Source organism: Polistes dominula, unplaced genomic scaffold, assembly GCF_049000335.1.
Source record: "Polistes dominula isolate Pdom_NZ unplaced genomic scaffold, Pdom_raw_medaka contig_77, whole genome shotgun sequence".
NCBI lineage: Eukaryota > Metazoa > Arthropoda > Insecta > Hymenoptera > Vespidae > Polistes > Polistes dominula.
In genome coordinates, this window is record NW_028301152.1 from 2,453,559 (window position 1) to 2,480,747 (window position 27,189).

At 35.4% G+C, this 27,189-nt stretch overlaps 1 protein-coding gene across 4 annotated transcripts in view; it reads left to right on the plus strand.

Annotated features, from left to right (window-relative positions):
• Positions 1-27,189, plus strand: part of LOC107064140 (Smg6 nonsense mediated mRNA decay factor) — a 93,134-nt gene that overhangs the window by 12,056 nt on the left and 53,889 nt on the right. For all 4 annotated transcript variants that reach the window (XM_015316500.2, XM_015316502.2, XM_015316503.2 and 1 more), the window contains one exon: positions 8,159-8,304. In XM_015316500.2, the coding sequence (XP_015171986.1) occupies positions 8,159-8,304 (146 nt within the window). The remainder of the gene's footprint in view (positions 1-8,158; positions 8,305-27,189) is intronic.

Genomic DNA, 27,189 nt, shown 5'->3' on the forward strand with positions numbered 1-27,189 from the left:
ATTAGGAATATTTTTTGATAAATTTGACATCGAATAATTTTAAACACCAAGATGAAATCTTTTACGAGATATAATCAAATAAGTAATAATAAAATTATTTGTAGTTTTCGTAATAATAAAAAGAAAAATGATGGCAAAATAAAGGAAGAACAATGTATAACCAAACTATGATTACTCATTAATTTATGATTAGTTAAAATTATGCGTGAAAAATGGAAGTTATATTTTTCTTAACATTGCCTAATTAAGAATTAGGACAAGACAGATTTTTCTTTCGCAATAGGCGTGTATTTTTTTTGTTTTTTTTTTCAAAGAAATTTGATGAATCAAATAAGTTTATTTTTTGTTATTTTTTTTTCTGGTAATTAAAATTTCAAATAATTTCGATATAATCAATATGGATATTCACGGATTCCTCTAATAAAATTAATGTTAAGATTTGATGGAAACATTTCTATAATTTGTAGTAATTTTTGCTGAAAAGAGAGTACTGAAAGCAAATTACTTTTAGCAAACATTCAATCTCTCATATTTTCTTTTACAAGACACGATAAAAAATAATATTATATACTTCATCATAAAATCATGCTGCTAGAACGACGTTCTCTGCTTTAATAATAACGCGTTAAACGTTAACTTTGATCTTAACATAGATCGGTGTTGAACATTTATTGCTTTTTCAGGCATACTTTCTTCGCTCTTTGTAGAGTAGGTAGAGGTACGTCAACATTGTAAATGCGAATTAAGTTATGATAATGAGCAAATAATTGTACATCATGCACATCTCTTCTCTACATGTCGGTATTCATAACTTTGTCCGAGATAGACTGAAGATCTTGAATCCCGAGTCATCTCTCAAAGCATTCTTGCGTTGCTCGTAGCTAAGTTCAAGCTTATCCATCAAAATTTTATTTATTCTTAAGTACTTTCTATATTTATTTATCTTTATTTCGTTAATGGTAATGTTGTGATAAATAGTTATTGACATTAGAATTATATTTGTATAAAGTTAATTAGATGAATAAGTAATTTTTTAAATCTTAATCTTTTGATTTATTGAACGATTAAATATAACATTGTAAGTTTGTAATATAAATTTATCTAATATGTTTCTATAATGGCGATTAATTTCCAAAGACGTAAACAAATTAACATTCTTAACTGCTGCGTTCGATGAGCTTTTGATCTTATCTTCGATATCGTTAGTGCGGTATACAAGCTTTACGATTAATGATATTTATAGTAAAAGTAATAATATTAATAACAACGTTGGCAACGTGTCTTGCTTACAATTTTCGTTTGATAGTTTAAACTTGTGCAAACAGGAGGTTGGACTATGTGATTGTGACGTTTACCAGTGTATAGTCAACACGTTTTCTAGATTTTGTAATTTAGATAAAATAGTGTGAATTATCTTTCAGCTTCTAGTCGACTATGATGTACGATCCCTTCTATTAAATCGATCGTGCTATATAAATCATTATACATGATGATAGAGAAATCAAACGTTGAAAACATTATAAATCTTGGCTAGCGATCTCCTCATCAACGTTGTTATTTATAGTCAGAAGATGATTTTAAAGGGTATTCTTCGTCCCCTCACACAACAGCACATTTTTTAGAATTATATCCTTACACGTTCTCGGCGTCGTCTCTTGATCCTGACGGCAGTCGTTCCTTTCGTTATATTTTCAATGTCGACGTCCGAACGAATATTTTTTAGAATATTCTTTTGGAAAGATCATCATAAGGAATCTCCTTTATCTTGTTTCCCGACGTCTTCAGACGTGAAAAATAATCTTCTTTGGGTCTAAAAATATACGGTGTTACTGGTCGTCCACTTTGCCGATCTTCTTTTTTCCTCTATCGTTCACCCTTTTAAACGGTAGGCGGTCCTGGATCCTGAATAAAACTACCAAGTACAAATCGTGTCTGATCCTGGATAACGAGTTCTAGATTTTAAAGGCCTGCGTGTTTCATCTTGGGATTTACATATACGTATACATGAACTAACTTGTAATGAAACTTATTTAATTACTATTTTTTATATTTTTTATTTATTCACGCATTTAAAGTATAGATATGTTTAATTTCTTCGAGAAAAGTTAGTGATGAAAATGTATAAAATGGTGTTTGTATGATCACACACATACACAATGCTACTTAAATTTTAATTCAAATAAGAAAATATTGCTTCAAATCTACATCTCTTATGATTACATTTTTTATTCCAATCGAAAATTTGTCTAACTCCATATCATTTTAACACGTATATCCGAGAATTGAATTAGCGTAAAACATTGCTATTCCCGGTGGGGTCTCTTGGTGTGGGGTACTGTGCGGTAGCGTTGGCATTCTGACCCTGAGATTCTAGCTACACGACGACCTTAGCGTGCTAAGGTGATTTCCTGATGTTCGATGTTTGCCTCCTCCTGATGTTCTCAGTTTCTTATTGAGAAATGGTCGATGAAATAGCAGTAGAAGGAAAGACAGTAGGCTCGAAAGATTTATAGTATTTAGAAATCGATCGTCAACGAAGAGTAAATTTCTATATTGAAAATTTCTTTTATTAATTTCCATCAGATTACGTGTACACACAGAGATTATGAATAAAATTATAGAAGTTTGTAAATGCATTTCCAATTCATCTGTCAAAAGTGACAAAGTCTTCTTCGTTATACTGAATAATAACGTAGAGGGACGTATCTACGAAGAGAGAAGTCTAAGAAGGAAGCAAACGAAGAAGTTGGAAACTTAATGCTCGTGGTACCGCAGCCACACCGTTGCTATATCGGCGAGGAATGGTTATAGTGCCCGGCCCACGCAATCCGTGGGTCATGGACCATGATCTATGGAACACGCCGGAATGCCCCGTTATGCGCTAAAGTGCAAACTTGTTAGTCATAGAGTTACTCGGTGTCGATGGGACTACGGGGGCTGCCGTGGGGGCTGCTTGATGCCGATGGTCCGCATTGGCGGTGTGACTGGCTGAAGAAAATGCATGAGCCAGGCTGTCCTCTTTATATCTATCTCTCTCCCTCCCTCTCTCCGTCTATCTTTATCTCTATCTCTATATCTATCTCTATATCTACTTCTATCTCTATCTCTATCTCTCTTTTTCTTGTGTATGCAATTGTGCGCGCACACAACTGCCCGCTGCAACTCCGTGACATGGCGACCGTGGATCCTGGCCGTATGCCGTTATGCCCTAAAGTGCAATTCTCTTTCTCCTTCCACTGGTTTCACCTCCTTATTCTCCTACACTCTCTCATCTCCGTAGCTCTGGGTGCTATCGGGGACCTCCTTGTAACTCGTTCCGTCTTTCTTTCTCGAATATTAAACTAATTGCTCGCGAATATGAGGTCTCGGCATTACAATGTTGAAAAATGATTAGGAGGGATGCTGCTTATCTTTTTAAATAACGTCGGTAATCGCGATGATGTCGACGAAACAATGATAAAAACCTCCGCTGATGATCATAGTCTCAAGTTTCTAATTGCGAGTCGTTCAACGATGTGATCATTTATCGTTTGCTTGCTAGGTTATTCAAGATTTTCTTCATTGTAACGGTCCTACGTTTTTCATTCCGATGAAAAGGAACAATTTATTCACAATCGACTAATTGGAAGGATCGGTATTGTAAAGACTGGCGCCAATATTTTTTCATGTTTACGGGAGTACAGTAGAACTTGGCACGTTATCGTAAGAAGTATTTCTTTTTATTCTGTGTGAAGAGTATCTTGCATCATTGCAATGATACGTGCTTTAAGCTGAAAAGAGAAACATTCATTTATCTTTTTATCCACGTGGTCCAATCGATAGTAAAGCTATCATAAGATCAGCCTTATTAAGATTTTCTAAGTTATTTTGGTCGTATTATAATCTCTTTTTTAGTGATCATAAAAATGTCATAAACTTAATCGAACTGCCGTGGGTATGAGGAGACACGTTTTTCAATTTGAATCAACACACGATACTGGTTGATCATTATTATTGAGATACATAAGTTTAATATCAACCTGTTATCTTTTTTCGATCGATTATGCTCGATATGTTAAACGTTGTATCAGAAATAGTTTGATTATCCTTACGATCTGGATTTTGTACTCAAGTACGAACTGATACGATCGGATTGAACGCGTTTTTACTTCAAACTTTGTATCTCGAAAGCATTAGTTTCGTATCTTCTAATAATCGAGGATCATTTATCAATGATATCTTTTAAAATTAGTTCTTGTCAAGTTTTTCACAAATCTGATTTGTGTTTGTAAGCTTTTGTATTTTGGATTCTTTTTATTAACTCGTTTCAAGTTTACTTCGAGTATCAGGTTGCTTTGGTCATACCGAAATATGTTTTCGTTGTTTCCTTTCATAAAGTGAAACGAAGATGTAACGAATAAGTCCTCTGCTTGGTAAAATAAACCGAACGACCAAATGATTGTGCAAGAAACGCGCTTTTTACTGATAGTCGTAAAATGAATTTATTACCGTACAGACCGTGCAAATACGTAATTGGATATATTAGGAAGAATATTGGAGAGATCGATTAAAGGGTTGTTCCTTCCATCCAATGACGGGGCACTAGAAGGTGAAATAAATAAAAGCCAGGTAATCAGGACACAACCAACCTTATAGCACTATTGCGATATTATCTCGAAATTGGAATATTCTTGGATCTAACAATAAGTGCGCATCGTTAATAAAGAAGTAGGCTTTACTGTGCCGAGAATTCCAATCAAATATCGATAGAAGGTCGTTCTCTCTCTCTCTCGTTTTTTTACCCTTTTGCTTATTCTTTATGCGTTAGCACGCAATTATCCTTTTTAATTGCAAACAAGCGAGCTTAATCGAGCGGATACGGATTTATTACGAGCATGGTGTTTCGTTTATTCTCTTTTCATGAGGATGCTGTTCTATCAGTAACGGTGTTTGACGAATATAAAATGGCCGTTAAAGCGGACAACCGTGTGAATGCATCTTGATCAATTCCTCTTGCTGGAGTATCTAATTTCAGTAGTCGCGTTGTTCGTGGGATAGCAACCGCGTTAACTGCTTCTGCAACGATCTAAGCACGCTCAGCGCACTTAGTAATCGCCAGCTTCGTTTCACCGATTGGAGGCTGATTACCAGTGGTCGACCTCAAACGTCTTTATATGCTCTGACTCCGGTTTTAACTCTCTCTCTCTTCTCGTCTAGAATAGGTGCTATAAGAATCGTGTAAGAAGCATGATCGAGGAAGGGAGGTCCTCGGTGTGTACTCTTACGATCTTTCGTAAGAAGAAGATACCGATACAAACTCCTCTCTTGTGGTTCACGGGAAAGGTCCGCTTGACGACGAATCTGCTGTGGAAAGGCATGGGGACGTTTCTTTACGGTCTGATCGAGAATTCTCCGTCGGTTAACGGTACGTCGACACGTCGCACGACCGATCGCCGAGAGGTCGAAACGACAAGAGAGAGAGAGAGAGAATGATACTGAGAAAGAGAAAGAGAGACAGAAGGGGTGGGGGTTACGGAAAGAAATAAAAAGAGGAAGGAAGATGGAGTTCTTTGCCCTATTAACACACACGTATACATACAGAGAAGAATACATAAACTTGTACGATTTAGCTTGGTTAGATAGACTCCGAACAGGTAGTATCATTCCTAATCTTCAAACAATGTCATTGCTTGACCTGTTGCACGTGTTAATGCAAGAAAGGTAGGGGTGTACAGCAAAAGGCTTACGTCATTTGGATTACAACGGTCGAATGAGCTGTTACGTATCGTAAATTTGCCACTGTTGTGCATCGTGCTATATAACGACTGAATAGGAAGAGGAAAGAAATAGAAGAAGAAGAAAGAAATGAAGAAGAAGAGAATGAAGAGAATGAAGAAACAAGTTGGAAAAGGAAAGGCTGTGGGAAAGATAATGAGCGTTTAGAAACGATACCGACCATCGTTTCTCTTTCATCTTTATGAGGATTCTATCTTGGCTTAAGTCCACAAGTAGTGATGGGATCTGGAAACGCTTTAGGCTTCATGCGCACTGTCGACCAGTCCATGACGATCATTAGATACATTAGAATATATGAGCGTGTACACACTTGGTCATGGCGACCAGGCGAATAAAAGCGACTCACTGGTTGCGGTGACCAGTAAAATACATTCAATCAAATGAGCGTGCCAGGTACTACAAGAAACTTTCTCGAAGAAGACCGGACACTGGCGAGAATGTAACCTTTTACAAGATCTAAGAAATTATTATAACTATTCTTAAGACATTCATTTTGCGATGTCTTGGATTATAATTAATATAATTAAAGGATTGGCTATAAAATGAAATGATTGAAAAAGAATAACAATGGATGTAACATTTTTAAATGTAATTTTCAAACCGGTCATTCGATCGGATATGGTACGGTTAGTACCAGATAGAGAGAAGACTGTGAAGTATCTTATTTCAGGGCACACCCACGTTAAGGAGCTTCTGTTACTGATCATTGCCCACACACGTATTGCACATTTCGCGTTTGTAAAATATATATATTACACGCCATGTTACTCGCGTTTTGGAATTGCCTAAGGCAAGATCTATATTGTGAGTTGGTGTTCCAAGATACGGACGACACTATTACAGGTTATATACCGATAATTAGTATTGAGATTTCCTTTCGTGGTTCTCCCCCCTTCTCCCATGCCATATTACGATGAAATCAATATCGGCATTGTTCTCTTAGTAAAACGTTGACCGTTGGAACGCCCATCCTTCCATCTTTATTCAAGGATACAAAGAGAACGATTAACCGATTGTCAGATTGAATACGCGTACGTACCTTTTCATTGGTAATACTAAGGGGAAACATAAAGTATAGTGAATTTATATCAAGTAAAGGTCATAAACCGATGCGAAGTCGCATTGCACTCGCCTCTCGCAACTAATGAAAAGATATTAAAAATCAATAAGATAATAATCGTCTTGCCTGACGTGAGAAAATATAGATGTTCTGAGAACGTCTTGGATGTAAAGAAAAACAAAAATTATTTATCCTATCGTGCGAAGAAATATAAAAGATTTAAAATTTATTTTATTAATTTAATTTTTTTTTTTTTTATTATTACAAACGACTTGTTTTCATATTCATCGTAAATGATTGTATAGGAAAACTATACGCTATCGAAAAAGTGTTACATCAGATCAGAATTCTTCAACTGAAAAACCTTGCTTAATATTCATCGCATTTATTCAGTCCATCAGTAGTAACTTGCTATCCCGTTTATCTTTTTCTCTAGTTGGTACATTCTTTTACAATTAGCATTATTATTGTACGTGTTCGTACTTCGTTCTGTTGCTATTTTAAGGTAGCACTATAAGGTATTTTGTTTTTACATTTTTCTTCTGTCTCGAAAAAGTCAACTCGGTATAAAGTAATAAGTTTTACATTCTATCCTCTCTAGTAAAATATCTTGCGTTTTGATGCATATTCTACATATATTCACATATTTAAAGTGGTCATATTTTATATTATCGTGGCGGCTTCATTTGTTTACTGGCAGTCTACTTGTTTAAGTGGCTGTAACGCTGACTTGACCCAGGGTCTTTGATATACGATTTACCTAACGGGTAATATAAATATGTTAAAAAAGACCTATGACCTTTTCTCGTGAATAGATATGCTTCCTTATGAAACAGTTCAGTACTCTACTATTTATCCACTGGTTATATAACGCGGAACCTAATATGACAATTAGTTTAATCGATGAAAATTTGCAATATCAGTACTATGCTGATTTGAAGATATATTTAATATCACGAAAGCTTTGGATAATTTTCGAAGACGACAACGACGACGACTGTTAACCAGACCGAAGCTTCTAAAATATGTATAATTTATCGAACGTCCGTGGCTGGTTGTATTTTCGGATGAGTTTTCATTTATTTACCGTACAATCTTCCAGTCGTATCGATTTTCCCGTCAAGCGTTGTATTTATATCGTATATCTCTCAGGTCATACTTCGAATGATATGAACTCGTATTTTATTTATCGAAGTTACATACATGATCTTTCTCTCATGATGTTGACTCGTTTAGATAGGTAATAAACGTGTATATGTATATATTAGAAATTAAAAAAAAAAAGATATAAAGTGTATATATATATTTCTTTTTCTTTTTCAGAATGGAAACCTTTCAAGAAGCCGGCGTACAGATGTTAAAAGAATTCAGGGCTCTGCTGCAACACTCGCCGTTACCGCTTCCTGGCACGCGCTTGCTACAACTCTTGGCTCTGAACATGTTCGCAATCGAGACGACACAGCTAAAGGGTGAGTAGTAACCTTTTATCTCAATCGCACGAATCTCTTATCATTTTCGAATGTTTTTATGTGTTCTCCGTGTCTTGGAACGGCGGAGAACTCACGGAGAAGAAATTTACTTTATTCTACAGCGAATCTCTTAAAAAGGCAATGTAAGATACCAGCGAGGATAGATCGATAAAAGCGCGCGAAACTCGACTTTTCAAGCAGATAAGCCGTAAACTGACCACATTTATTTTAAGAGGAACAGAAAGTTGTCGCGACAACGGCTATGCTTGTACTTTAGATTGAATCTTTTTTCATGTCCAATCTCTTATCATTATTTGATATTATTGCACATGGTAGAATGTTTCTGAGAGATTTCATTGTTTCATGTTCCTTTGACGGTGTTACGGTCCGTATGCTCGATTAAAAACAAAACAAAAAAAAATACCTTTGGTAACTGCTATTATAAAATCTTATGCTTATAGATGTTGTATATATAAATGTATATTTAAATCCTACACACAAAAATGATATTTCTTTAATTAGATGACTTGTCAGGATTTATGTAGAGAAGTACAATTAATTTAATTACAGAGCGATATTTTGCACGCTTTGTGCATGCTCGTGCACGTACAAAGATGCGAACATTTACAAATGAGACTAATTACTTTACAAGATCGTATTGATTATCATCTTCTTTGAGAAATTTCGCGAAAGTACGAGACAGAGTTAAGGATATTTTTTTTTTTTTGCGATGCTGTCGTGAATATATAATGTATATCTTAAAGGGCCATATCTTGCTTTATTTTTGAGATTATTTATGGAGGTCGCTCATGGCTGTCCAATCAGGTAGAAATCGTCGAAAGGATAATGTGGGCGTTAAAAGTTTTAGCCCTTTTAACCGAACGAAGACCGTAAATTCTGTGAGGCACTGCTTAGCTTTACGAGAGACACTTCGTGGAAAGGCAAATCATTCGAGAAGCGGGGTGCATCGTAAGACGAATACGATCCTTTAGTGGTAATAAAACTAATCGCCACCTGTCACGTATAGCGCTAAGTCGCTCACTAAATCTATCGCTTTTGTTGGTTTTTTTAAGCACCGATCGAATCGCTAGCAGCAGCCAAGTAAAAATGTCGTTTTATCTTTAATTATTGTTACATGTTAACTTATGATAAATAACATTTCAGTTTGAAAATCGAGACCCATCATATTCGCATGAGAACCTTCTACCTTTAGCATCTGAATCATCCTGAAAGACGCCATGAGTCATATCCTTCGGGATTCGTCGTCTTTTTAGCGCGAAACCAGCTCTCCGCGTCAACGAGAATGGCTTTTTACACCTGCGTGCAGCCACCGGACCCTTATAATTATCACTAATTTCTACATGAGAAAGAGAGAGAGAGAGGGAAAAGACTAGTTCCACTGGGGATGGAATTCTCTCTGAGTCATTGCGCGGCTTCTTCGTTGCTCTATTTTCAAAGTAAAACTTACTGCGGCGTGTTATTCGTACTTACTTCACTTGCTGACGACGTTGAAAGCGGTTTAAACGCAAACTTTTTCCGAAGAAATTTTTTTTTTCTTCTTACATTTATGATATTTCTTAGAAACTATTATGTCTTCTGTTTTTTCTTTTTTTTTGTAAAAATACACGCAATATCGTAATTTTCTAGGAATTGAAAATTGTCACTGAAAGAGCACTTACGATTGGTAAAAAAGGGATATAAATTTGTTTTAGTATTTTGACATGAAAAAACATTACATAGTAATTGATACGATGGTACGTGGTATTACACATTTATACATTAATCGTTGATAGTTTTTCCTATGACTTTTGTCCATTATAACTGATGTAATATTCGTAAATCGTATTGTCATCGTCATTCTTGTCATCATTGTTCCACGTTAAGTAAATGGAGAAAAATGTTAAATAATTAATTATCATCGCGTCAGCGGTATCACAGGCTGATAAATTACGAGCGTTCGATTCACCATCGTGTTCTTGTCCTCCACGCTAACGAACCAGTTCATCCAACCTTTACTGTTTTCGAGCTGAGCTTTAATTATCCCGCTACTGGCTCGATGATCGAGCATGGCGAATCGTTTCCGATCGTAGCTTCTCCATGTATGCCTGTTCGTACGTAGAATGTGACCATTGGATAGTGTAAACAGCCACCAGGAAGCAATCGGTATCATGGTGATCACCGTCCATCAGATTCGACCAATAATTGAAATCGTAAACACTGTTGGTGATGGTCCATTGGGTTTATGCATGCGTGTCAACACAGTCTGCGGTCGATGTCGAGAAATGTTAGGACGTGTATCTTCATCATCCTTAAACCACTATGACGCACGCATCCTTTCGTTTTATTTCATACGTTTATTTCTTTCCGTTGTGCTTCAAAAATAATAATGAATATCACACAGGATATTTTATCACTAAAGTTTCAAAATAAAAATAAAGAAATACACGAAGAAAGAAAATATCCATTCTGTCTTTAATTCGCGTGCAAATAACTTTTAGTCTTTTAACTTGAAAATTTTCGCGACTGTTTCACGAACAAGTTGGAAATTAACAGAATAAGAATAATTCTTTCATTTATCTTTATTTATTTATTTTTGATCGTGATAATATCTCTTAAGAATCATTGGTCGAATTTTTCCATCGGAATGTACTCTAAACTGAGGTGATGACTATCATTTTATATTTATATATATATATATATATATTTTAAGTATATTTTATCGTAGTTTATCGTATTCTCTCATTTCGCACTACGTTTTGCATCAAGTGGGGAAATATCTATCTCGTTCGAACGTATGTAAGTTTCTTGAGTTGAATCGTCGAGTCATCTTTGAGACATCCATCAGATCCACTTTGTCGGCAATAGAATCGAAAGCACTTGGGATTGTCAAGCACGGTAGTCGAAGATATTGCTCGAGAGAAGCAAGATAATCCACGTTTCTCTGACTACTTCACGATGAAGAGATTCCCTAGGAAAAGGGGTAAATGACCTTTCTCTTTATTTCCTATCTCTTTTTAACTTTTCTCACATTGATTTCTTTTTACATTAGAGAATTCGGTCATTATTGGATCTCGATGTTCTTCTTACCTTTTCGACGAATAAATTTGTCTTTTGGTGAATTGCCATAGTGGCTAATACAATTAATTGTCACCTTCCTTTCTTCTATCTTTGTTCTTTGAATATAATTTGATTTTCAACTTCAATCAATTATTCACTGACGTCTTATCACCGTGTTTGGTAGCGCAAATCAATATAATTTATGGAGAATTTTGCATAAAGTCCTTTACTATGTATTATCTAGAAAATAACTATTAATATCATCTTGAATATTTTATACACTTATTACTTATAAGTATTGTGTATATATATATATATATATATTGATAAACTTTCGAGATCTATTTAAAGAAGTTTATTTATACTAACAATAAGATATCTTTTTTGTTAATAGGATATCTAGATGACAGCTGTTATTTGCTTGACTTAAATTAATCATAAAGTAAGAATAATCTATTTGGAATTAAGTATATTGAATGTTATGAATTGATAAAAGAATCGCATAACGCGAGTTATCGATTTATGCGTGCAAGTATGAAATTTCATTGTTAGAAAATTTGTGAAAATGAAATACGTTTAATGCAATATAAAAGATCTATTTTTATTAACATTTATCTTATTACGTATATTATATTATATGTGTAGGTATTATAAATGAAATGCTGTCACAAAATTTAAATTAATATCCGTTTACAAGTTCTATTAATACCATAAATGTGTGATCGTTTATTTGGAATAATTGGACGACAAATTCTTTGAAACAAGTCGTTTCTCGATCAATCGATCGATAGATCGATGGAACTAACGAGTATCGTGTAGCGAGGTAATTGAAGGAAACGGCTTTGAAAGGAGAAGACCGCTATAGTAACCTTCGGGAGGCTCAATTGATTTTATTCTTATGTATTATCTAAATCATGCTTATTTTTCTAAATGTCCTAATTTTTATGTATAATTAGCATATTTTTAATTTTTCGTTCTGTCAATCATTTTTATGTTTTATTACTTGAAAAAATTTGAAGGTTTGCAATTAAATTATTGTTTTGCTATAACAAATCGAGTAGGAGCTCATTTCTTAGTTCTTTTAATAATTGTGATAGGGAGTATATCGATGATAATAAAATAGGGAGGGGTAATTCTCGTTACTTTTTCGAATGTCTTCTTTTTTTAAATATTTTCTTTTATTGAAATACCAACTGGTTTTTTTTTTTTTAATGAGTTTTATTTATTAATTTATGAGAAAATCATAACTCTGATGAATAATCATATAAATCTTATTGGATTATTGATTAGTTAAGATGATCGTAAGGAATAATTTAAAATATCCGATGAAAATAAAGATAGATTCGTTTTCTATACAAAACAAAATAGCTTAATCGTATCAAGATAAGATCAGGTATAATTTGTCTGATTGAAAATGCAATGACGTTGTCTGTTATCGGATTCTCTCGTAGAGTTAGGAATCTTTATATTGAGAAGAAGAAGAAGAAGAAAAAGAAGAAGAGATACGTTCAATGCATATAAAAGAAATGTAATAAGAAAAAAATAAAACAAAAAAAAAACAAAAAAGATTCGCAGACGGTAGACAAGAAATTATATCCTACGTAGTCTGGCAGCGAAGGATAGAAGCTCGATCGAAGGACCTCTCGAGGTTGATTCAGCTTGATAAGAACTCACGATAAGGGACAATGACGGGGATACACTCTCGATGATGCTCGCTAATAAAGCTACGGGGTACGAAGTATTCCTATGGAGGCGAATCCGCAAATTACGCGCACTTCGAATCACTTATCTGTTTGAAAAGGTGCGCATCAAGTGGTCAGAGATGTTGGACGCTCGGTGGAAAATAGGAAAAGAGAAAGGAAGATACACTACGGGCAAGAGTGGGAGATGGAGAGAAAAAGAGATAAGGAAAGAAAAAGAAAGAAAGATGAAGAAGATGAAGAATCGTATAACGTTGGGGCTAATGTCCCTAATGTCTATAATTTCGGATCATCTGCATCCAAGTCCCGGTGTTGTACTATCCGCACACTTACCTCGTACCGAGCAAGTAAGGATAACTCGACTTTCTTTTTTTTTTTTTATTCGCTTGCAAGAGAATGCACTCGCGATGTACATATATGTTCCTTCATTTTCTTTAGCCTAGCATCGACATCAAATATCTTCCTTCATAGCGTTGGATACTACTCTTGCCTTTAACGATTCAATCTGACTCTACAATCTCTTCATTACCACGGCTTCTCTTCTTTATTTTTTTTTCATTCATTACGTATTCACCATATCTTCCTACACGATTTTGTTGAGAACTGAACTTTTTTTCTTCCATATTCGATTATCGGATTTTGTTCCAAATGAAAACTGATGCGATAGTTTTATAGAAAACTATCTGTTTATTTCTTCCTTTTTATATGCGAACGAGAGAATCTTTACTATCTATATCTCGCGATTGAAACGGCCATTCGTGAATATTACGGCAGGAGGTATATGTACGGTTGGATAAGACGATGAGGACAAATAAGAAGTGAGAGGTATCGCGAGTTTCGCCGGAAATGTGAATACTTAACCCTTATCGATCCAATTGTTTAGTGAAATTGTCGGCTAGCAACTCCAACTTATCTTTAAGTTGTACTTTAAATACGACACTCGGTGGTACTAGTCAGATACACTTGGAGTATAACGCTGGACATCGGTGGTCTTTGAGAAATACACTTGGAATGATAAGAGTTAACATTTATTATTATTATTAATTTATATAAGAGGTAGAAATCTACGTATATGAGTCGATTCAAGAAAGTGTGTGCCAGGTAAATTGCTTTTCAGAAATCGAGAGAAAGAGAGAATTAGAGAAACTCGTTGATATAAATTATTGAAAAGTACGGACTTTAAGAAATTTACTATTATTACTAGAGTATTTACTATTATTATTTACTATTATTATATATGAGAAAAGATTAAAGAGGAAAGAAATATAAGAAAGAAATAATAGTTTTGAATGTTATTTATCTTAGAAAATAGAGTTCGAGTATTGTGTATTACAAAAGAGGTCTTCGCTTTTTCTTTTTTATAACACATACACATCGGTAGAGCTGAAGATTTTTTAATTGCGTTTGCTGATTAGATTCCATAGACAAAATGCAAATTAGAATCTATGGTTCGATACTTATCATATTTCAACATCTTAATTTTTTAGTTTTCCGGATAGTTTTAGGCCGTACGATAAATCCAAAAGGTAGAGTCGTAAGCTAAGCGATTTACGATAGTTGTTCTAATCCTACTAATCTTACTCATATATAACAGGGATTGTAATTATAACCCCTACCCGAATTAGTTCTAAACTATCTGCAGAAATCCAGTAATCTCAACAGTTGCATTATTTCAAAAATGTATTTATTTATTATACATTCAGATTATATTCATTTTAAATTTTATCAACCGTACTTTAGTCTTATAGGATAATAATAATAATTTTAGCGTGTATATTTCAAGACAAACGTGTAATTTTTGGACAAGTTTGCCGCCAATGGATATAAAAGCGAGCCGACGTATCAAACAACGATCAAATACGCTCGGCAGATTCAACACTTGTCACGCTTGTCGCTTTCATGGGGTACGGCTGTCGCGTTTGTCGGTCGTACGTCACGTTGCAGGTTACGGCTATGGCTTTCGCAATTCGAATAAGTTTCTTTTATTGTGATTCACGAGATTCGTCATGATATCATCTTCCTTTTCCATCTTATCATATTTATCCGTCCTTATAGTATATTTACTCGAGATTTCTACAATTTATTTTTAATTACTTTGATGATAATTTGAATTTAACACAATAACATTTTTATGATATTCTACGGAAACGTTTAATTTTTCAAAAACAAATGTATAACGTTTCGTTCGGTTTTTGAAAAATCAAGTTTGACAAAGTTTTTTTCACGTTCTCAAAAGGAATCCCAATGGGGAGGGAGGAGGGAGGGACACCGTCGGCATTGGAAGACGACTCTCCATGTGCCGACACGCGTCCCTCACGCTAATTAATGTAATATATTCCGTGACACTTTCGATTATTCACAGATATCCGACCGGCGTTACTTTGTCATTAGATACGGTTTCGGCTCGAAGCGCGACGAAAGTCCGGGGACAGGTTCGGGAGCATCGAGAAAGAAACTCACGTACCGAAAAACGAGAAGGCGACTTCACCTCGATGGAATCGAACGTCTCCGTGTCTCTGTTCGTGGATTTTGTCGAGCGTGAAGTCGTCGGACTCGGTAAAAAAAAAAAAAAAAAAAAAAGAACAAAAAAAATTCGTAAAGAGACAACCTCACTTCCCGGGGATACTTCGTATATTTGAGTGTCTCACGTCGTGTGCCACGTCTCCTCTAAGCAAGCTATTAAAGAGAGATCTTATCTTTTTTTTTTTTTTTAGTATCACGAAGGGTTAGACTTGCGTAATTTTTCCTTTCTTTCTGATTTTTTTTTCTGTTTTTTTTTTTTTTTTTTTTTTTTACACTTAACATAAGGAAATTTCGTAAAAACGTAAAAAGAAAGATGGGATGGTAGGGGAATAACCGTGGAGACTTTGGTGGTGTTGTGTTGCCGGAATCTTTGCGATAGATCCTTCGCCGAGAGAGAAAGAGACACGGGTCATTAACACTTTGTTTGGTGCTTAAACGAATCTGATTGGAGTTTTATGTGGCTTGTAAGGAAAAAGAAAAGAACCAAAAAAAAAACCTTTCTTTTCTTGAGGAGAATAATGGTTCTTCGAGATCGGCTACGGATAGGCTGCTTTAAGCCGAGTAAATTGCGTGCGAGGTGGATTACTTAAAAGAGAGGAACGTATGGCGATGATAACGACAACGACAAAGAAAAAAAAAAAGGATATCTTCCGATGGGCCGATTATTTTTTTGTTATCTCGCTTGGTAGGCTTATCGATTCGAGTTCACAAGGAACTCTAAAAATGCACGCTTCTTGTGATATGAATTCTTCAGTTGGATGATTATATTTTATTCTAGTAGATAATTTCTATCGATTCCAGGAGAATATTTTAAACGATTTAATAAATTATTAGGTCGAGTCATAAATAACTTCCGTTTTTTATGAGACAAAGAATGACATTTCTGTCACTGATAAGTGCAGGACACTTTTCATTGAGTTTTTTTTTTTGCATTTTTTGCATCTGTTGGACGTATCTATTGGATTTCGCTCCAATATTACCTTTAAAAAGTTCGTCAAAGTCGAAAATACCTCCTGCACTCGGTTCGTCTTCTAACATCGTATCTCCAGAACGGAATTTGACAAACCTATTTCTGATTGCTCTATCAGTTGTCAGTCTTGCACCGTATACGCTGCATATTTTTTCAACTGTCACCTTAGTGTTATTGTCTTGTTTAAATTTTTAAAGCATAACACGTCAAATATGCACTTTTTACTATCCATTTCAGAAGTTAAGAAAAACGGTTAAATATAACATTTATTACATAAGAAAGTTGACAGAAGACTAACTGAATTCTCATCTATATAGTGATATCGAAAATCCATTTGTTTCGGTGACTTATAGTAGGTAAATACGAAAAATAGATTCTACATAGCCGCATTTGAAGTTATTTATGACTTTACCTAATATATTAATGAAATTCGTGAAAGAAATTTTTATTATGTTTTCCCTTGCGATTAGCGCTCTCATTTTATAAAGAATTTCTAAACCCTTACGCCTGATGACGTTTTTTTCTCATGTTACTTTTACGGAATAAGAATGTGAAATGAACTATTGACAAAGAAAAGTTTTTGACTTTTTTTCCTCCCCCTTACAAATTTACAATGAATCATTTGAATGAATCTTTTGCCGAGCTTGACAAAAGTTAGAGGTTCCTTCCAATTTGGTAGCCATCATATTTTCTGGTAGCTCTTTTCTCGACTCCAGATCGCATAATTTTCCATAGGTTATAGCCTATACTCACGGCGCCTTGCTTAATGTAATGACATTTGTCATTTTCCCACCTGGTGCTCCTTACTACTTCTTCCCACAGCCGTTCACCATGGGTTTACTAGCCATCATCGCGAGTTGGTGATGTGTACCGAGTCTTTTCTCTTTATTTCTCTTTCACTCATTATCTCTCTCTCTTTCTCTCTCTCTCTCTCTCTCTCTCTCTTTGGGAGAGCAGTTGGTGTTGTTGCTGCCGCCGCGGTTGCTCGTGTTCTCGTACGCGGTGCATCGTTGGAGATAGATGAGGGAGTCTATCTTCGGAACGGAACCAGTTACAACTTGACGAGCTGTGTGTTTCGCGTAATGCCTCGCGATCTTGTCGTCCTATTAATAATAAACCGCAAACGGTGGTTTATACGATGCACGACTAGACTTCCTGGAAAAAGAGAGAATTCTTGTCTCGAAAGAAAATTCGTTAGATATCATCGATCTTTAGTGAACACGTGCCTACCGACATTTTTTGTTTGTTTGTCTAGTTTACAAGTAAAGTAGTTTCTAATAAGATACTCTTGCGAATTTTATTCTAAGTCAAACGTATCATAGACAAGTTAATGATTTTTCATGATCATTAATTATCATTTTATTCTTATCGAATCAAATATTATTTTTTGTTGTTGAGATTTAGTTTTTTTTTTTTTTTTTTTTTTTTTCAAATAAAGTATCCTAATCAGCCTATGCGCTTAATCCATTTTCTGTGAGGAAGGAGATGCAGGTTACTTTTTGTTCTAATCCAAGAGAGCTAGCCGTATCTCACCTGACCTCCCGCCGATCTCTTAATTAAGCAAGACTCGTGGGAATATATTATATCTATGTGGTAGCGGAAGCGCTTAACTCTTGAGTAGGAATAATAACTGTATTCGTGGATAGAAAAAGAAGAAAAAGAAGAAGAAGGAGTAGAAGAAGAAAAAGAAGAAGAAGTAAAAGACGATGACGAAGAGAAGGAGAAGAGGAAGAGAAAGAAGACAAAGAAGAAGAGAAGAAAAAAGATTGGAAAATCGCTTTGGCAAATTGCTTCTCATTCTTCCGTCGTATTTCTCAAGGAACCTCTTGAGTCTTTTCGTCACTGTCTTGCTACTACGAAACACCTTGTAACGAATAATATGCAAACAAGGTCGAGCTTGAGTTACAATCCCAATGATCCTCCTGTTGAATCCTGTGAAGTCATCTTTCTCGTACATTCGAACCAAGATCGGACGTGAATCAAATCGTTTGAACTTTCTTAAATTTATTTTTTATTGATTAATATCTACAAAAAATAAAATAAGAATAAAAAATTGGAAATTTTTGTAACATTATGATCTATATATTGAGAAGACTATAAAAATATAATATATGAAATATGTATCTCGTTTTAAAAAAAATTTGAAATCCGTTAAATGTTGTCAAATAAATATAAGTACGATTACATCGATTATTATCGAGAACGAGACGTGTGTCATAAATATTTCCATTAATTTCCATATCCGATTATTAATTTTTCTTCGTTTTAAAACTCGCCCCAATCAAGGAAGCTTCAAGTTGAAGTCGAGATTGTAACTCAACCTCGATCGGCCCCAAGTTTCGTTCAACCCGGAAGAAATTCTTTTACGAGTAAAGAGTCACTCGAAGAGGTGCTCAAGAAAGTGGCCCTTTTTTATTTGCTGCTGAAACACGTGCTTCGTCCAAACGCGTATTAACGCATACCTTCGTAAACAAGATATAATGCTTGACGACAGAGGTTAACCTACTAGCGTTGCTTCGCAAAGAATGCCAAATAGAATGCAAACGATGCTCAGAACAAAAGGTAGTCATTTAATACGATTTACGAAACCTTTATTTTTTTTCTCCTCCCAATTTTATACGTACGCACTAATTTTTCTTCCTTTTTTTTTTTTTTCATCGTTATTTGACTTTTAAGAACGGTAATAATTACGATCGATTATATCGTAGAGGATATACGTGTAGAGGTTCCTGGTACTTGAGTAAAGTACCAGTCGAGAGTTCTGAAATTGAGATATAAAATTTTGGGGCTGCAAATATTGCACATAAGTACACACGGCCGCAGGCCAGTGTGTTTGAAAAATAATTCCATATGGTTCAGAACTCATTGGATACATCGAAGTTATTGACTTTCAAGTACGTTTCCTGGTAAATAATCTCTTTCTTTCTCTCTCTCTTTTTTTCAACCCTTAGAGATGTTCTGTTGACTTGTGTGAATGATATATATTTAAAAAGATTCGCTTTAAAATGAACGTTTCGTAACCTGAATCACATATTTTATCATATGTGATAAAATATAATATACTGTTGGGTTTTAAGCCTACATTGAAAATTTTAGTATTCAGTGCCCAAAGGATTGATGATATGGGAAACAATAGCGCATATGTCTTATATATGTATAATATTCTGTAACATTATAAAACATCAGTAGACAAGATATATTTGGACGACATATTTAAAATATATTCGAAAGTAGGTGTAGTCAGTCTTTAAAAGAAAAGAAAAAGATTACTGTATCAGTCGTTGATAACGATATTTATAATAATCTCAATCGAGTGTTATTGTCTAAGTAATGAATATATCCTTTCACGATAAATTCGTTCATAAACGGACGTATTTGAGAGATTTTCAATTAGACGTTCTATCGTCCTGTCAGAAGTAGCTCTTTAAATTAATTTTCTCGACGTTTCAAAAGCGGTATTAACGTTGACTCGGGGGAACACAGAGTATCTTCTTTAGTATTAAACTTTTAAAAGTGAAGGAAATTGATAAAATGAGAACGTCTTTTTATCTTTCATTTTTGTTTCTTTTCGACACTTGGATAATGAATCTGACATCGTTGGTAAATACAATATTAGCTCATTTGAAATATATTGAATGTTGAAGAAAATTACATTTGCATGCTGTTTGCCAATTTAGTTTTGCTTGTCGATCATTTCCTTGTTGATTGTCCAAAATAGGAAACTATTGTGACAATTTGATAAAAAAATATGGAATTTTTGTGTGTGACTGTTTTTAAATATTTAAGAGGTCTCAAAAATACTTTGTAAAATATTTAAATGAAACTGTCTCGAACAAAAAACGAAGTTATAAAAGAAATTAAAATCTAAATATATATATATATATATATATATATATATATATATATATATATATATATATATATATGTCAATAATAATTTGACACTGAATTATAAAATATTAAATTTTTCCAACGTTTTTTTGTTGTTGTTGTTGATATTTCTGGATAAAATAAAAAATACAAAAGTGACGTTAATTTTGGGGAACTCGGAAACGAAGATTGGGATTTAAATTGGTTTTAAACCAACCTTATCATGAATATAGAGTAGTAATTATCGATCCCACTCTAACGATTTCCTATGGTCACCGATACTACTGTACACCTCTCTAATAGTAATGGTTAAAAACAAAAATAATTAACGATTTCAGTCAAAGTCCTTGGATTCGTAAATAAAATTAGTTCCCGTACGATCACATTAATGTTAAGCAAAAATGGGTGAGTCAGTACTTAAATGGTTTACTGCTTTTAAACACCATGTGCTGTTGATTTTAAAGAGTTGGAAAGGTGGGTTGTGTGGAAAGGTGTAAAGAAGTTGTTCAAACCTATAAAAGGGAGAGTAGTAAAGATGACAATTAACGATTTCGCTATCTATCTTCTAACGATTTTTTATTTGTACTATCAAAAGACCTCGTATATCGAGGAATTTATTTTCTAAAGGATTCTCGAAAGGCGAAAACTTTGCAAGATATATTGAAAATTCTTCGGTGCGTATCACGATATGAAGAAATGCCGAGGTTGAAGAGGAAAGTTCAGTCATACCACGTAGTTGCCGCGTATTAATACAATAGCAGAGCGAGCGAGGGCAGGTAGAAATTGCATGTTATAGGTAATTGGTAATTTCTGTAACTTGATCCGGCTACCATCTGTTCGCGAGACGAAACAATAAAAATAGCTACAGGCTGTTTGGTGCTGCCGCTGTGTTTTACATTATTGATCTTTGTTATTTTTGTTGATACTGCTATTGTTGTTTTTGCATGTAAACCAATTAGGCTTCAATAAGAATGCTGGAGTTCATTTTTTTTGATGAAAAAAAAAACTCAAAAATTATCAAAGATTAAAATAAACTACACTACAGTTTTTAACATTTTAGATAATTCGTATTCGACAATCTACAGAAAAAATGAGGTTTCTTTTTTATTGAGGTATCTAACAGAAAAAATGGAGAAAAGAGTTGGAGAGAAGAATCTAAGAGAGAAAGAGAAAAAGAAGAAGAAGAAAAAGAAAAAGAAAAAGAAAAAGAAAAAGAAAAAGAAAAAGAAAAAGAAAAAGAAGGGAAGTTCTTTCTAAAATATCAGTTCGATTTATATCTGTCCGTAAATACACGCGTAATCGTACAATTGGCGAACCGGCTGGAGAAGTATAGAGGTGGACTTGCGGTGCAGCAAAAGTCGCATCGCAACGCGCAGGCTTAATGCACCGATATAAATGCGCGTCCGGTATCTGTGGTTCTCTTTGCTCTCGTTTTCTCCTTGCCTCGGACATCGCGTAATTTAACGTCCTGTACTCGCGGGGTACTGTCGATATCGCCATCCCAGAAAAGCCGGCGGTGTGCAGGCTTAATGAAGGGCCTTTTGCTTCGTTTCCGGTTAAGATTCTAGCGAAGAAATCGATAGAGATGAAATGGACGCGATTCAACCGATAGGTTTTCCATTTGCTAATCAAATTTATTAAACGTTAAATATCGACATTTTTTTATAAATACTGTATGTATGGATTTCTTATTAACGCCGAAAGCAGTTTCACTAGGGATGAAGAGTAGTATTGTGTTGTATCTGAAAGACGAATGTACGAGCACGCACGAACATGCTCGATCAAGTTCCCAAGAATAAGATGGCAGGAAGCGTTCGGCGATGGTTGATCGTCCAGATGCAAACCCAGAGGGTGTCGGGAGGATCTCACTGAGATGGCTATTATTAAAATTGATGTTGCAATGGCAATAAGCGGAATTGCCGGGTATTAAATTAAATTATTTTAATGTCAGAGAGGTTGGACGCGAGGTGCGAGGAGATAGGTGGGTGAGAGTTGGTGAAAGACGAGAAGAAGGAGGAGACGATCACACTCGAAGGCGCGGCTTGTAATATCCATCGCGGAAAAGAGCCAACGATTTTGTATACCAGACTTAAGAAAGTGCGTCAGGAGTTTGAAATTAATATTCGATCGTGTCTTGTCTGATAGATCATTTCTAATTTCGATTTTTTTCTTTTCTTTTTGTTTTGTTGTTTTTCATCTTTCTTGCTTTTTCTAATCTTTAATATATATCCAACGTGTTTTCCCTTGGAACATGTTTCTTCCGTTTTTCCATTCGTCCTTATATATGTAGATACATACATATATTGTAGATACACTATCGCTGCTACGAGATCGAAAGCTCAAGCTATCCACGTTAGAAAACGTCTTTCGATCTTCCTCATCTACTCGAGGAGTCCCTCATAAGTTAAGTGATGTAAAAGAACGTTACTACTTTTTTTCCACGCAGGGGGCACCGAAGTAGTAGTTCTTTTCTGCTCCTCTTCCTGTCCAAAGGGTTGAAGATTTATTGAGGCGCGAGCCGGACAGTGTTTTAGCACGGACAATAAATCAAGAGTGGCGCGCATTCGCTATGCAACGAGTACGTACATAATAAATTAATGAAGTTAAAATATCCAGGCGATTTAAATGCAAGCGCCAGTTATGCTTGCTTGCTTGGAAATCTTTCTCTCTCCCTCTTTCTCCCTGCCTCCCTCTATCTTTTTCTTTTTCTTTTTCTCTCCGTTGTCTTATTTCTCTTTTTTTTTTTTTTTTCATTCTAAAAGGAACGTGCTAATGTTGTTTTAAACGTAAGCAATAATATGTTCTTAGCAATACCTTTTCATTTTCTAATCTTAATTACAATTATTACCGTCTCACGACACGGTTGTAATGCACTGTTGCGTGCAATATTGCTTTACTTTATTTCGTATACGATCGTACAATTAATTCTCAAAGTTTCTATTAATGGTTTCAGGCTAATTAGCCATTTTAACTTTTACCATGGATTTGAAACGACTCTTAGAGAGCTTTCTCCGCTAATCTTTATCTTGATGTCTCTCTTTTCCTTACTAACATTATCCTTATCATTGAGTATTCTTTATGCCTAAGCAAAGGTTTTATACTTAACGTTTACATTTCTGATATCCCACGCATCGTTATAAAACTATTTTTATGATTATTTTTTCTCTCGTTATCGCATTCTAAATGACTCGAAATGACGAAGGAAATCTCACACTCTTTTTCGCTTTATTCCGGTAGATATTCTTATTTCAGAAGATGACTTGGTACATTAAAAACTTGCTAGAGAAAAATTTCCAATCGCAAAGCCAATAATCATGCTAAATTAAAAATAATTATTCCGATTGAACGTGTAAAAAATATTGTAAAAAAAATGTTTTATTATCAAGACTATAGGTCCAGTTTTCCTCTTTTCTTTTTTGTTTTGTTTTATTCTTTTTTTTTTTTTTCTTTTCTAATTGATTTCAAAAGGACAACAAAAATGAATCCAGTTCATTAGTTGGACTCGATCAAGTTTTTTCTTCGTCCTGACGAGTATCGATCGACGAAGAATAAACAGGCTGCATGCAAGCAAGAGGGAGTTTTTACGCGGTCAGTCCGCGAAGTCCGATTTCTCTTCACACAGGCTTGTACTTCGAGAGAAAACGTATTGCCCTTGGGAAAGATGGGCACGCGATCCTCGTAAAACCAAAACGTATACTTCTGTTTGCTCCTATCGAGGCGTGAATTATAATCCTCTTCTGCAAATATGTATCAAAACAAATATATCGTCTTTGCTTTCTCACCTGCACGCACGTATGCACGCACGCACTCTCTGCTGTTGCTTCTTTCTTTTCAGTCATTTTCCTGTATATATATATATATATGTATATATGTATATAATACGTTCTTACAACAAAAGTGTATATACTTTTGTCATCCGGCAGATGTTTCATTGACGCGTATGAACTTATCTTTATTTATACGGACATGTGCTAAAATTGTTCAATTTAAATAAAACATTTATTCTCATGGTTTCTTCTGTATCGATGATCGTTCTCGATAATTCTATTATTCTCTGCTTCGATTATTCAACTTCTTTTGAATTTTTCTTTATCGAACAAAAACGTGTCTTTAAGAATGCACTGACTCAAAGCTGAGTGATGACGCATGATTGCTACTGTATAACACTCAAGGCCACTATGTGTAATTTAAAGCCATTCTCCCTTGTTCATCTTATTTCTTTTTTTCTCCTTTTTTCCTTCTCCCCCCCCCGCCAATTCTGAACGCCATTTTTCGGGCATTTCCAGAAAGCTATATCCCTTTATTGTTGTATCTGTCGGTGGCATTGCCAGTCAAACGTTTTCAAGAAGGGGAAATAGAAAAAGAAGAAGAAAAAGAAGAAGAAGAAGAAGATGAAGAAGACCAAGACGATGGAACGTCGCTTTGGACTTGCCCATGCATCATTGGGCTGACATTTGAAACGTCCTCGAACCTGACGGTTGCACGCAGTCGACGTTTAGGTGTGGTTAGAGTAAAAAAGATGGCTTTTGTACCTTGTCAGCGTGCAAGCATTCACGGTGGTTGATGTCGTATGGATTCCATTCTTTTCTCTGTCTGTCTATCTGTCTCTCTCTCTCTCTCTCTTTTCAATCAACTTCCACCTATTCCCACCCCCATGAGAAGATCCAATCCCTTCCACTCACCCTATTTTCTTTCTTTCTCTTCCTCTTGGCTCGTTTGTACGCGTATGTGTATTATCGGCACGTGTATCGATTTTCGATCGAACCTTTTTCCTTTTCTCCTCCTTTCCACCCCAGAAACTCTCTCGATAAACTATTTTCGCGTGTAAGATCGCGACGTCATGAATTATTCGAACGACTCCAGGAGCCAACTCTTGCTCTCAGGGACAACGATCTCGTTGTCCCGCTGCTGGAGGAAGAATGGAGAGTATGCTGCGGAGAGAATTGTCCCTTTGAAATTCTTTTCTTCCTTTATTGAGTTACGATCGTGAATCGTTCTTCGTGATTCCGTATCGCACACCAACTAACACCCAGTTTAGCAAGATGACCTGCTCGATGATTCTTTAATCGCCATATGATAGAAAATAACGTTTTATCGTATTCCAAATACGATGTGTGTTCAGTTAGGTAGCAATCTTTCTTTTTTTTTAGAATTAATATAAACGAAGAGATACGAGATTTTTTGGGGAAAAATTGTAATATCGTTGAAGAAATTTCGAAATTTCAGGATCAACTTAGAACATTCTCGTTCTTCATATACTACATGTGATTTAGCGAATATACGTGTTTATACGAAAAAAAAAAAAAAACAAAAAAACACAATTGTTTCAGTAAAAAATATAAAATAATCTCGGTTCAGGTGTTTATCAGCAACATGCTGCGAAGTTGAAAAATACAAACAGGTCAATAAGGAATTTTTTTCTATGTCGATCATACGCTATGCTTCGTAGAGAATCCACATGAGTCCTTCGAAAGGGATAAGAATTTATAAGAAGCATCATAGGACGTACACAAACTCATATACATCATATATGTGCCTATGTATATAAAGGAAGAGAGGAGAAATAGAAGACTTAACATGAGTGTGTCGGGCGCGGTTGCTTACCGCGTTGTCGTGCTTGATGCTGCCGTGTGGCTGGCGCTCGAGAGAGCGGGAGAGAAAGAGAAGAGATCTCCCTCGAGCAGTCGTCCTTGCCCTCGCCACTCGGCCCACGTCAAGGCCACTTGCCCGAGCGCAATGCACCCGCTTCTTCCTTCGTCTCTCTCTTTCTTCGTCTAACGCATCGCATCGCTCCATTTCAGCTAACCTGTGCTCGCATGCATCGCAGGTTGCACACAGTAACGGACGTCTGTTCAATCTGTTTCGCTTCTAATTTTTTTTTGTCTCTTTCTTTTTATTTTATTTTTTTTTTTTTTTTATTATTCCTCAGATTTTTGTCCTTCTTTTAAAATACAATCATTTAGTTTATACGATATACTTCGGGGGGGGGGGGGCGAATTGTTTTTCGATGTAAAAAAAAAGCTTCCCTTTTTGTAAGAATCTTTGAAGAAAAAAATGTACGGAAAGTGTTTCTTACTATGCAGACATATTGTATTTCGGAGATATGTGATTAACTATGAATTGTGCAAAGTTAAAAGTAAATGAAGGGTGGTTAAAACTGCGAACGAGAGAAGGGATATGAAACTGCAGGGTGCCCAGAGTAAAGGTTCGGTAGCTCACGAGGATGGACGGAGGAACGGGTTTCGGTGGGCACGTAATCCTGATCTTCCGAGATAATATGAGAGTCTCGATTCTCTCTTCCAACCCTATCCTCTTCTCCCTCCCTTCTTTCATGTTCTTAATCTTATTTTTTTCTTTCTTTCTCCTTTTAAATCCCCTTATAACGACGTGATTTTTAAGCGATACGAAATGGTCGTAGTATGGTTATAGAATTAATGAATGGAGCGATCTTTAGATTTATTTAATACTCGTTGTCGGTCTTAAAGTGATCGTACCAATATATGTATATATATTTATATGCACATATTCCTCACGTCTATACACTAGTATACATTTATAATTGTCAAGCATAAACACGTTGGTACCTTAAGAGTTTCCAAGATCGGAGGTAAGATGCTCGCACGGTCTTCGTTATTACGTTTCATTATCAACGTGAGAGGCAGGGGGGGGGAGGGTAAGAGGGAAAGAGAGAGAGAAAAAGTAAAGGAAGAAAAGGGGGAGAGAAAGTGGCGCCACTAGTAGTTTGCTATAAATACCACGGCTGCT